The following is a 13,535-nucleotide window of genomic DNA, read 5'->3' as shown; positions in this document are numbered from 1 at the left end:
GGAGGGTGGGGGGGCGGTAAAGGAAAAAACATAGTCAAGGAAAGAAAGAATGAAATAGAGAAACGCAGAAAAGAAAATCACGAAGCGAAGTAAACTAGAGGCGGGGAGGGTAAAAAGAAAAATGACAAAAATAACGAGAACGATTCAGGTTCCAGGGGACTCGTCATGTCCTACACAATACCCGAATGAAATTTATCGGTACCGAAAATACACGAATATCTCCGAGCGAAAGGACGTCGTCTACATGATGAAATTACGCATTGAGGCATTATTATTTATGGACTCTGGCTTTCTCGGCGTGAATCGAGTATGATAACACCCGCTGTTTTTCCTTGATTAAAGTACTTCGCGGATCGCTGATAACACGACTGACTGCTTCTTATCTTGGAAGGCTTTGTATGGTTACGATCTTATGTAGGTAATAGATATAGACTTATACGTAGATAAGTATATGCCGCTACGATCTGGGACGTAGCAAAAAATTACATAACCTTTAAGTAGAATAGGTTTGTGCAAGTTTTCGTTGATTTGATAAACTTAGGTGAATCAGAAATTTTTGATCAACGAATGAAGATAGTAACATTATGTATGTACATATAAACCAAAGAAAACATGGATCATATAAAACACAGTCGAATCGTTTACTTTAGTTCGTAGATTATGACACGATGCCTGGAATCTTCTTTTTATTTATGCGTTTTTTCTTACATTTGTCTCTTATCAGCTTCTAGCTTCGATTTTACGAATACTTATGTTTGATTGGGTATTATTGTACGATGACAGGAGATATGCAGACAAAGAGAAGATCGAGAATGTCACGGAATTTTAAGAGGCTCGTTGTATTTTTTAATGAAAATTAAGAGAAATTCTACGACGGGAATATTGGGAATATGCTAATACAAGACAATGAGCTATGTATAAATGTCTGATGAGATGAAGTGAGTTTTCGTGGAAAAGCGTATGAAATACTGCGTGAACCGTTAAAGTCGCGAGATCTTGGAAAATTCGATGAAGAAGATAGTCAGTGAATATAGTAAAGGAAGAGGGGATTGTAGAGAGAGAGAGTGAAAAATCATAGAAAGACAAAAATAAAGGAAATAAGGACTAAGAGAAGAAGAAAAAATATGGCTGCCAGCCAGCCAGGTAGGTAGATAGGTAGGTGGGCAAGTAGGTAGGTAGGTAGGTAGCGGAGGCAGAGGCAAGAGACATGATTGGGGCGAGTGCACAAACGCTCGTAGCAGGAGAGTCAGAAACGTTCAAGAGAGAAAAATGCGATGTTGTCGAGACGTCGTAGAAGGAGGGAATCGCGTTTCCACTGTAGACGGCGTGGAGAGTTGGCAACGTTGAAATCCCTGTTAGGTTATATAGCACGGCGGAGCCACGTTTCGGCGTTTCACGTTTTGTAGGAACTCGGCAGGGACAAAAAGAAATAAAGAGAAGAGAGTCTTGTCAATACATCCGGCACCATAAAAGTATGGCCAACGTACTGCACCGAATAATATGTATTCTTAAATTTTAGGCTTTAGATTATTATTATTAATGAGGCACAAAATAATAGAGAATAACAACTGGAACACTGATACGGTGTTCGAGAAATGCTTCTGCGCTACACTGAACAATATATAGTACCTTTTGCTCTTTGATAATTAATGGTCAGGTTAAAGGAAAACGCACCAGGTACAAGGAATCGGAGTAGGATATGGTTGATATACGTACGATCATCGTGAGGCCCATGTTCCTTCGCTTTGGTATCACTCCTCAAGTTCACGCAAAAATGGTAGGAATAGGATATGGCCTATAAATAGCCATCTATTTTGCTTGGTCGTTCTCACACTCGGTTTCTTAATCTCCTCTTCCTGAGCACTTCAAAATATGTAATCACATCGCGCGAGAAAGCGTTATAAAACAGGCGTTGCCGTCGTGGTAGTTCAGATCGTTGAATGCACAAAACACCATTTTCTAATCCTCTTCGAGAAGCCACTACGAGGATGTACTCGATATAAATTCTAGTAATACTGTTTAGTACCGGAAGAACCGAAATAAAACACAGATATGCTATTTCACACTATATAATACACACTGGATCGCGTACTTTTTGAGGTTAGGTATTACGAAGTGGTCACTAGAATATCTGAGAAACTGCCAGATGGACAATACTATAGTCCATCGTTGAGAATAATACCACGGCGTCCGTCGTTCTCTCTAAGGCGCGCACTGACTCGTAATCGGACTGCTGCAGAAAAAACCGCACTGGGCGCGCACACGCCAAGGAGGAACTCCTTTTGGGCAGAGAATAAACACCGTGGCCGTAGCGTTGCCTTGGCTCGGCTTTGCTCAGGATTATATCTATAGAGCATACGCGAAACCAAGAGAGGCTGGCTGGATCGCAAGACGAGGGAGTTTCGTCTCCCCAGGACAATTACACACGCACGCACCTATACACTGACCATAGACCTAGTGCATGGATATACACGTAAAGAGAGACACGTATGCACATACGAGCGCACCCATGGAACACACGCTTTTCAAGGTGCCAGAAGAAAACTTTTTCATATCGCAGTACAGACTTTGCCGGTTTTTCGCATTTCGACCTCTCTCTTCCTGTAGACGACGTACTTGCTTCCCGACACCGGATGCCTGTTATAGGTTATACACTCTGAACGATGCACTCTGGGGACTGTGTTTTAGGCTCAGGTGCAGGTGCAGCCACGGGCGTTTCTCTTGTCCTCACTGTGCTCTCTCACTCCTCTCACTGAAGAGAACAAGCTTGGTAGACGGCTGAGAGACAGAGAGAATAAGAGAAACGTTGGTAAAAGAGAATAAGGAATAAAGGAGCGTCTAGGTAAAGAGCGTGTGTATAAAACTCATATGCGATTCTCCACTGTACACTTATCCACGTATGCAAAGAGCTTTACTATAGATATACATATGTGTACACGAGTCAACGAGAGAGAGACAGAGAGAGAGAGAAAACTGGAATAAATCGTTCAACATTTCCTGGTGAAATTACGAACCTTCCTCAGGGTAATCACCATAACCTTAGGCGTCAACTAACGGATTACCCTTTATATCATATCCTATTACCCGTGGACTCTTACCGAGACGACTATCCCCAGGTATATCCGCCTCCTTTGGCGCTGGAGGCGCACAACGGACACGGCACAGCACTGCGATTATGTCGACGAACCACGTCGTACCCTGAAGACCGGACACAACCGAAAACCGTGTACAACACACCAACAGCACCAGCAGCAGCAACACCACACGACCACCAACAACCGCTAGCACCATCAACCGCGTTCACCACGTTCGAGAGAGGATACTCTCGTCGACGCGTACAACACCACCTTCTCTTCTTCGTCGCGCGTTTTCTCTCACCGTGGGAGACGCGCGCTTTTCCAGGGGGCGGCCGATTTCAGCGAGGGTCGCCACCGTGTTTTCAGGGCCGCCAGGTTAACGTCATGGAACGTACACCGACACAACCATAGAATCCGTACCGTGGACAGACAGACGGACGTAGGGACGTAGGGACGGACGGACGGACAGACCGACCGACGGATGGATGGACGGACAGGCGGCAGCCTGCCAGAGGAGAGGAGGGGTATCCACGTCGAAAGATAGACGAGGGCGACGAAGAGCCTATCGGGGATCGACTCGACATCAGACGGTGGGGATGGGTCAGAGGACGATTGAGGGGAAGGGAACTGCGTCAGGTCAGGACCGTCTATACATTTTCTGTAACCCTGCTCCTTATTTTCCCAGGCTGGAGTTATTTTACTTTTATTAAAATATCATTTCTTACTATGTTGGATGATGAAGAAACTCTTTTTTTTTGTAGTAGATTTTATGTACATTATTTTGGCTGAATATATGGTCGCAGTTTAATGAGTTCTTATCTTCGTGCTGTACTTGGTGAATTGTCAATCGAGTCATTTTTATACTCTGTTACATTCGTTTTTTTTGCAATTTAAAATCATGTTGTAAACTATCATTATGCATTTTAATGAATTTATATAAGATTGTTATCGGTTCTGTAAGAATCGAGTACCCTTCGAGCACCAATTGGAACGTGCACAACTGGTGGTAAAGAATGTTATTTAAATTCAAGAAACAGGTACATGCTCTAGCGTGTAAGAGGTTCTGTATGGATGGAAGAAGAATATACATAAAACAGATCCTGCAAAACTTTGTAGGCCATAAGAAAATTCGTTCGGCCCTGCACAGTGTCCCCACCTCACAGGAATGCCCATTGGATGACCAGTAGCAGAAAAAGTATCCCGGAATCCGGTACCCTTTTCCCTATTGTATTTTTCAGACCTCACTATGCTCGTGAATCGCAGCATTGCGCTTTCTATGGATATTCGGTGATACTGTCAATATCAAAGAATACCACACTAATCGGTACTGAACGCTAAAGAAATTTGAGACTCGCAGAATACCATGCGAGTTCTGGTGGCGATGATTGAACTAAATAAAACAATCGTCTGAAAGTCGCAAGTTGCATTATCTTATTGCCAAATGACTAATGTCAAAAACTGTAGGACACAGATGAAACCATGTTTTAAAGAGATATAATAGTAATACGCGATAAGAGCCTAACAGTAATGAAGTTACCATTTAACGATACTACAACCTTCCGCTCAGCTGCTTCAAATTATGACTATCACCCATGTTTACCATTTCGAAGCAAGCGTCATTGACTCATAGCAATAATTTATCTTTACAATAATATATGCCTATTACAGCATTTCCCCATCGTGACGCGAGTCAAAAAGACGTTAACAATTGAAACCTGCAGATAATAACAAAATTTCATATCACTCTCAGTAACATGTCTTGAGTAAACCTAGCCCTCTTGCAATTCATAAAACAAAAGAGCCCAACAACACGATTTGAGAAAATAGCTACGAAATATAAATTTCCAAAAAAATCTAACCTCTATCGAGGGTACAAAAAGGTGATGGTACGATCCTGAGTCAGGAGGCACAAGCAAGCTGGCAGCCAGGAGCGGTGCGAGGCAAGACGAGTGCGGCTGATCCAAGCCTGGCGGAGCAAAGGGGCGATTCCGTAAGCGAGGAGTGAAGAGCATGAGCCAGGGTTTATGGTGAGGGGCAAACGGGTGCGTAGAAGAGAAAAGGGGCGCCTAGCCAGGGTGTAGAGGGGAATTGACAAAGAGAGATGCATGTATAGTAGAAGTGGCAATGTCGCCAAAGATCCGGCAACGCTGCGAGAGGCCTCACGGACGCCAGGCAATCGACCAACACATCGACACAGGCGCGAGCGGTGAACGGCAAACCGGAGAAGGAAAGAATCCCGTTTCGCCCGGCCAGAAGAGAAGCCCGGCTGGCTTTACGGGGCAGCCTGGAGAGCTACGATGCTCGAAATTTACCATACTTATGCAGTAGGTACGCTTCTTCTTTGGGATTATTACATACCGCGCTGTGTCGTTCTAATACTTTGCCACATGTAACCTCACTTTTTTCTTTTATGTTTTCATGCATTTTCCATAACCCGCTGAATGCCTGATAGGTTATACTCTTTCAGGAACACGCCATTTGCTTGTACATTTTTAGTGAACGCAAGAACTCTTTTCTTTTAAGCTGACCACTCTTTACGTTTTTCCAAAATCGTAGTTATTATGGATCCCGGTGAATGACCGTGCACTATCTGAATTTCTCAGATTCCGGCAGACGGGGGGATCGACTTTACTACCCAGAAGTTACCTTCGTGTAACCTGAAACGATATCATTGGGCCGCCCTTCGAACTACGATTCTATATAGATTCCTTGCTTGTTTCCCTCGGTATTACGGCTCTCGTGTTGCTCCACGTAATTACGGGCTCCGGGATACACACTGCGTAGGTACAATCAGTTCTTCAAGTATTTGACACGGGAAACACGCATTTGCAAATGTGTTTATTCTTCCCTTACCGGTTGCTCGTGAAACCAGAAACTTTCTGAGCGTTCCCCCAAAATAGAACTGACCACAGGATGGCTTATTAACAGCTACCATACAAACTTTATTTGTGAATTCGTATTCTGCCAAATTTTAAAGTTCTATTTGAGAACGCAGTGTTTGAAGACAGCGAACATTTATTTCTATACCTTCGTAACATATATGAATACAATTTATAGATATAATAATAAAGTTCGACCGGTAAGCATGTTTATATAAATACATCCACGTGGTGTAAACCGGAAGAGCATTTCTCTATCTGAGACTTACGTACTAGATTGCAATAAAGAGGAATCTCCAGTTTCTCCAAGGCTGATCGGTACGACGCTATTATAGTTATTGACTTTCCCGATAATTATCAGCGGTCTATGCGCGTACCATTGAACGATCCTATCAGATATTTAAGTTACGAGGCTAGCAAGTAAATGCCATAACATAGAAATTCATTATTCCAACGAATAAAATATTCGATTTTCTTCATTTCGCTTCGATGAGAACGTGGCTATCGATGACCACGAATATCCACATACATCATAGCTTCCACCGAGGTGAAGTTAACCGGATGACTAAGTCTTGACTGCACCAACATTACTTCCATGTTAAGCAAAAGTTAAGCGTCATACCGATTATGGCAATCGACTATGGATGCTCATTTTCAGATACCTATAGATTGACTGATCTAAAGTACTTCGGAATTTTCAACCTCACTGCAATAGGTTGACGTATAATTTGAATATCAGTTAAATAAATAACGAACCAATCACAAGCGTGGATTTAATTTTAAGCGGAAGTTGAAGTTTCACTTAACATGGAAATAAGGTTGGCTGCAAAGAAGCCTAGTCGCTGTACCGTACATTCGCTTCTTTATGGAAATTTCAGACGCCACTCTCCCGTGCACTGGGGTGAAAACATCTCGAAGGGCTATTTTTAAACGTAAATGCCGGCCATTTTCGATCTATTCGTCCGCGGCTATTTCCGTCGTGTAACCCGCGCGAGAATTGATTTCGTAGCACATTCGGCGGAAGCCCGCCGCTATTGCTTCTTGCTCGGTCTCAAGATGGCCGTCTTAACGCCATCTGACGTATTTATCAATGCGAAGTATATTATGATGCAAACGTCTATAGACTCTGTTGTCTATGCTATACGTATCTTATATATCGATCAGTATCTTTCAGGCCACAAACATTCTTCAATTTAATTGATCTTTAAAGTAGTGTGACTGGCATCTTGCCACAAACTTCATGAAAAATGCACGTTATTCAGGAAATGAGTATTAAAGATTGCTGTTTTCTTTTTTCTTGTGCAAGGAGCTCCTTTATTCTTAAATTACTTCAATTGTATACATTGGCCCCAATTCAGTCGTTCTGCCACTGAAAGTTCCTTCGCTCTCGTTTGAGCGCGAGGAAAAATGAAGGTTCGCGTCAATTAGCCAAACAATTACGGGAATCCCCGGACTTTTCCAAATGGTGGGTGAGAGTGGTGTGTGTGAGGTGGCGGTGGCGGCACTTTGGAAAGGGGAAGAAAAGGGGGAAGTGGGTGCACTGCTGTGTGCAGCGTGTGCTGAAGGGTGGTTGGGGTGCGAGGGAAAAAGGGAAATTAAAAAAATTAAAATGAAAATCAGAACGGGGGGGAAAAAGGCTGATTTTAATTCAACGGTTATAAAGGGAGACGAAGTCGGTACCCGAATATAACGTAAAATAATCTTAATGAAAAAAAATATAATTTTGACGCGAGTATACCAGCATGCCTTTTTCAAAATTTTCAAGTAAAAGTCTTTCTCTATGCACCCTCGTACTCTCTTTCTTTTCTGTTCAGAGGCTGAGAGCGAAAGAGGAAAAAGGAAGCAATGAGGATTCTTTACGCGCCGAGGATACTTCACGAGCACCTCGTTTCCCTGAACTCTTTCTACGTCCCTTGGCGAGACGGAGCCGAAAGATAAAAGATAGAAGAATAAAACTAGGATAAAACGAGGAAATTGAAATAATAAAAATATCCTACCCGATTCTCTCTACGAGAACGACATACAGCCAGGTATTGATTTTACAATTAACACAGCAGTAAGATATAATTAATATCCCGATCGGTCAATTATTCGTTTTAGAATTGACCTAAATGATATATATAATAAATTTTACACAGTAATAAATTATTAAAATATTGATTGCTCTAATTATCAAAATATATATTGTGGCACCTACAAATTGAATCTGTGCATGGTTCTCTAGTTCCAATGTATCGTTATCTTAAACAGAATCGACAATTCACTTGATGCAGACAGAATCGAATTTCTCCCACATCGGACACATTGTGCTGGACACGTGTCGTACACAAATACGTTTGATAAACGTTCCACGCGATTCATATTAAAGCTATACAGTGTACAAAACTATGCACGCATACGTTACGAACGATGGAAGAAAATACGTAAATACACGTGTGCGCAGAATAAGGAAGGAGAAAGTAATAGGCAAAGAGAACCAGCAGCAAGTAGAAGAGAGCATAGCGTTCATTCGAGGGCCACACGGGATCAAAGACTTCGAAGTAGTAAACAACCGTCTGCCTATGGCTATATCTATACATACGTAGGCACCGTATGGCATCTATATATGCGTGCTCTAATAATACTAAAGTTCCGACCGACCGAAAGAGCAGAACCAGTTAAGTCAGTCACTCGTTAGGATGTACATACATATATCCCTGCGTCACATCCTGTACACGTCCATTTTACCATCCTAATAGTATGTTCCTGGCACCAGCATCATATCCCTGGGCGGTTGAACATTATCTTGGAGAATTTTAAAATTTTTCCATTTTTTTTCAAAATGTAATAAAATCATGGAAATCCAGTGTCTCGAGGGACCATGTCTTTTCATCTGGTTCTTACACCGCTTCATGAACGAGGGCCCACTGGTAATGGATACTATCAGGCATGTAGCTGACTCCTACTGTTATTTGCCACTGTGGATTTGGCAGTGTGGCGTAATTAAAATATATTGAGAAACCAATTCGATAGTCAAACGACGACGATAATAGTCGTAATACTGGTTTATGAGACTCGTGACCAGATCAGCCAAAGGTTTGGTAGGTCTTTTGTAGCTCTGTATGTATTAGCCCATACCTGTATACGTAATGCCAAGAGCGTGGTGGACGTTACATACCCAGTACTTGGTGAACGTATGAGCCTACCAGAGTAAGTCCTAATTTCATAGAGACACGAACCACCTCAGGTTCGAGTGTTTATTCATGGGCGATTGACGTGCATGCACATGTGTACAGAACACACGGGAAATACGTATATGCGATAAAGAGTGAACAGATGATGTTCACTGAAGCATTTTCTGGAACGTACAAATTTAAATTAAATGTTTTCTGATTGCTATTAATTTAACAATGAATAGACATGATTTCAATATCAGTTATCTGGTATTTTTTATAACAGTACTTCTCATTGACTTTCAATATCAATATCGTCCATTGTGTCGCCAAACAATTATCGCCATATTGAAACTTGCCATTAACACGCTATCCAATAGTTTGTATCCTGGACCGAAATTCATATCCTCGTAGCACTGAACAAAAAATATATATATGTCTGTGTAATTTTGTGTGGAATTACAGAATAATATTTTTCAGTCGTAAACATTCTTTTTCGATTCACCAAGGTAGCTGTGGTACCTGTCAAACCAGAGAAGTCGTTGATTCCCAATCTTAAATCCAAGAAGTGTAGACTTATTACGTAATAATTAACACTGACGCATATGTAAATCCCATAATCACGGACGTAGTGCGACCCGACGATAGTCGATTCGACGAGGGCCGAGAGTGAGGTTAGAACACGCGGGAAGTTCAAAATAGAAATTTGAGTAAAAAGTGCAATAAGTGCGACTGCCTTGAACCTAAAAATGAATATGAAAATGCTCATAAAATATATTGCAGCATATAGTATTTCCTTCATTGTTATGAAGTCTCTTAATACTTTTTTTTCATTAACACTTTGATTTTATTCCCTTACTAGTAGCTTATAGCCATTGCTAGCTGACCCTGTCCGGGCACACGGATGTCCTTGCGACCGTGTATAGCGTTTTAAAGTGTATGCGCGCAGGTTCCCTGTGCTCTTAGTCATATATATATATATTTTCACACTTATACGTATAAGGAAGTTTGACGTGTGTTAGACCTCGGACGGATGCCCTTTCCAAAGGGACCCTGTGCAATGGAACAGGTTAGGGCTGGTGTGGCTATCTCCGAGTATCGAGGCGGACAATCTATATGTATACACCTAGACGTATGCGTGTATTTTTTGTTGGAAGGGTAACCTCCTTTATTGTGCTCGTTTCACTGTAAACAAAAATGTAAAAAATATATATCTACCACCTGCCCTCAGAACAACGCGTACCTATAACCTCCTCCATTCTATTTTCATCGACAGGATTCTTGCCTGACGTGAATTTTCCAGCTGAATTACATACATGATAATGCTGTCCAGGGTGGTTCTGATGACGAATAAGAAAATGACGATGAAGGTAATTCGTTAACGTTTGGCTAACCCCTCACGAATGTAAGTCTCGTGGAAAGTTAAAATGGCGTGTGCACGTGTCGTTACGAATTTCGTACTGTATTAAAGTTTTCTTATTAATTGAAGGCCTACTTCGTGACGACGAAATGTACGTACGTGTCTTAGAAAATTAGTTTCGCAATACCACCATGGCACAGTCATGGATTTGAATTCCAATTTCAATTTTTTTTAATGGCCTTCACAAGTAATATTACGCTTACTGCAAGAAGTCTCTTTCGGGAATATCATACGATTAGGGCTTTTGTTATTTTTAATATAGCATATACTATGATAATTTACTCAAGTCTTAAAATATCTTTCATGTCATAACCGTTGTTTACTCTTTCCTTTTAACGTCTTCTTTCCTCTACGACTATCCTTCTTCTCTCAGTCCCGGGGGAGGTCATTTCCTGGAAGGTTCAACCAGGCTTCCTTAACTCTGCTGACTACCAACGCGTAACGACAAGAGACGATCATTGTATGATAGAAACCGCAAGCTCTCTCGATACGAAGATAACAAGAAGCCTATTTGGTATCCAGGTACATGAACTTAGACGGTAAAGAAGAACCGCCGCTGAAAAGGCAGAGAGGTTAGATTCGTCTAAGAAAGAATTTAAAGAAAAATAAAAGTTAAGCAGCAACCCTTATCGTGAATAGTAAGACGTTACTGAGCAATGTTTGGCGAAGGCGGTTGTGAACTTTTCAAAAGAGAAACAACATCTATTTTGGAATCGCAAGTCCTGGTGCGACGTTTACGCTCGCAAATTTGAAATTCGGTTCGATGCGACCGTGGTACGGTATTCGTAGGGGTCCGCCCATACAACCAGGTTAGGTAGCAAGGGCGTAGACATCTGGGGTTCACTTTATCCACAGGATAAATTCCCCATCGAACCCTGCGAGAGTTGACGTTGTAACCTTTACCAAGTCCCTATAATGTCTTTTCCTGGACGTCGGATGTTTTTGAACATAGACAGCAGCAGATGAGTAGTTCCGCGATATCCATTCCAAGGTGAGGAACGGCAGTGGCTCGCGAACCCGCGAATCCTAATGGAGGAGCTAAAATAACAATAGCACTGATTACTGTGGACGGTGAAAGGGTGTGGCAGCGCCATTGAGTCGTTACACGCAGGAATAGAGAGCGCGAGCAAGAGGACTCTTGTGAGTACGAGCGAGAGAGAACGACTAACAATAAGTATTGTACGATGAAGCGAGACGGACATAGGCTGTTGACTGAAGAGTGGGGATGTTGTAGGTGGTAGTGGGGATAGAGGAGTGGGAGAACTGGCGGCATAGCTAGATGGAAGGGGCAAGGATGAACCACCTTAAAGGGGATAGTACCATCCGTAAATAATCAATATACAACCGACAAGTTTCCGAACGGTATCCATACCCAAAAAATCGCGCAGGTTCCGTTCGTTCTATCTATACATAGTAGTAAATGAGACTGTACGAGATTCCGAGTCATCGAGATTCTCAGGGACATCATTTTATTTGGTACGGCCCTGAAGTCCATTTGCAGGGTAAATGCTTCGTGAAACTCATCTCGGTGTACGTTTAGTGCGCCTAATAACATTATTTCGATTCAGTTTCGCTTCTCTTAACTTGTATAGGAATAAACATATATTTGCACGGCTTCTGGATGAACCGTTTAAAGTCATCGATTGACAAAACTATTATTCAGATGGGAGAGTGGATTCCTTGGAATTGCACGGTATTGGATAGACTCTAATATACGCAAAAAATAAGATAGGATTTACGGCTGATAATAACAATTCCTGTTTATGTTTATTGTTTTTACTCTAGTCCGTTTTTTCCTATCGTTCGTTATTGACATTATCGAATGCCTACAAATGGCGATTCAAAAAAAGCGTTTTTATGACATTTCCCTTGGTTTCATGGCTGTGCACCAGCTCTTGGTACGAAGTAATCGACTGTCAGGACAGTGTTACCGATTTATGGCAGCAGAGGCAAGATAAGAACTTCGTGGAAGATAATCAAGAGGGTGAGCGGGAAATAGAGGAAAGTGGAGAAGAGAGAGAAAGACAAAAAGGCAGTCCCCGTATTCGTACAATGGATATGCTACGTCTTTCAATTTTTTTTACGGGCTACGTCGTTCGCCAGTTTTCGTAAACAACAGTTGATACACCGGAACGACGGATGTATAATAGTAGTAGCGACATAGAAAAATCATTCCGTGGGGAATTCAACTCTGTGTTGGGATTATCTTAGGCATCTGCACACAGCGATTTCTCGATTGAAATTTCCTCTTATACTCTTTTATTTTTATTTTCTCTGCAAAATTATTTCGTGAACCCATATCCTTCTATTTTGTGATTCTGTTTTTCCTTTATTATTATTTTTCTTCCTTCCGTACTTTGACATTCTGAAAATGTATCTTGACGTTTATTAGTCTTGTAAGCTTATCGGCATATTTCACGAAAAATCGCGATATCGATCTCCTTTCTAAAAGAGTGAGCCGATTCGTCAAAATGAGGTCACCCCGGAATCGGGCGTACCCCCCTCTCCCCAAACCTACGACAAATAATAAATCACAGGCTGAATGTATACTCTCATAAATATTCAAGGAATCCAGAATATCCTCTCGTTGAAATAATTCACGAAAAAGGATCAGACTCTGCCATGTGAAATTTTGAAAAAATCGTAGGAAGGAAGACTCTAGCGGTCGATTCTAGAACTGTGCAGGACTCGTTATATAAACTCAAATAAATTAAAGAGTAGTTGGTGAAGATATTTACGTTTATAAGAGCTATTAGCAAATATAATAAAAAGAAAAACAAGAAGAGGCGAGGGAGAAAGAGTATTGAACAGTCTGAATTGAGTTCTTCTCTAATCGGTGCCTCTTAGTTTCTCGACCTTGACTGACCTCCGCAAATAAGATGGCAATTCCTGTACATCGTGAGACGTAACGTTTTGCGAGACGCACATTATTCGCGGCGACGGAGGAGTGAGGAAGAAAAGCGGCGAAGTTCGTGGTGCGTTCAATTTTAACCGCTAGAGGAAGTGA

The 13,535-nt window shown here is 41.8% G+C and overlaps 1 protein-coding gene and 1 long non-coding RNA gene across 14 annotated transcripts in view; one reads left to right on the top strand and one right to left on the bottom strand.

Moving 5' to 3' along the window:
* Nucleotides 1–3,566, bottom strand: part of LOC107266630 (nuclear receptor corepressor 2) — a 58,307-nt gene extending 54,741 nt beyond the window's left edge. For 4 of the 12 annotated variants that reach the window (XM_015737283.2, XM_015737284.2, XM_015737289.2 and 1 more), the window contains exon 1: nt 3,099–3,565. In XM_015737283.2, the coding sequence (XP_015592769.1) occupies nt 3,099–3,291 (193 nt within the window). In that variant the 5' untranslated portion in view covers nt 3,292–3,565. Of the gene's footprint in view, nt 1–1,716; nt 2,779–3,098 lie in introns of those variants that run through there. The other 8 variants (XM_015737285.2, XM_025084079.1, XM_015737287.2 and 5 more) reach the window with 6 other exon arrangements.
* Nucleotides 3,567–4,948: 1,382 nt separating this feature from the next.
* On the top strand, nt 4,949–10,633 carry LOC107266642. Of its 2 annotated transcripts, none has more exons than XR_001537461.2 (3): nt 4,949–5,119; nt 5,194–5,405; nt 7,771–10,633. It is a non-coding gene; the product is annotated as an uncharacterized LOC107266642 (long non-coding RNA). The 2 variants fall into 2 exon arrangements; XR_001537462.2 differs by having other exon boundaries at nt 4,954–5,405; nt 7,771–7,986; nt 8,207–10,329.
* The last annotated feature ends 2,902 nt before the right edge of the window (nt 10,634–13,535 follow it).

The sequence above is a fragment of the Cephus cinctus genome, unplaced genomic scaffold (genome assembly GCF_000341935.2).
Source record: "Cephus cinctus unplaced genomic scaffold, Ccin1 Ccin1_scaffold0330, whole genome shotgun sequence".
Lineage (NCBI taxonomy): Eukaryota > Metazoa > Arthropoda > Insecta > Hymenoptera > Cephidae > Cephus > Cephus cinctus.
The sequence above is the reverse complement of the archived record's forward strand: the minus strand, read 5'-3'. Positions and strand labels throughout refer to the sequence as shown.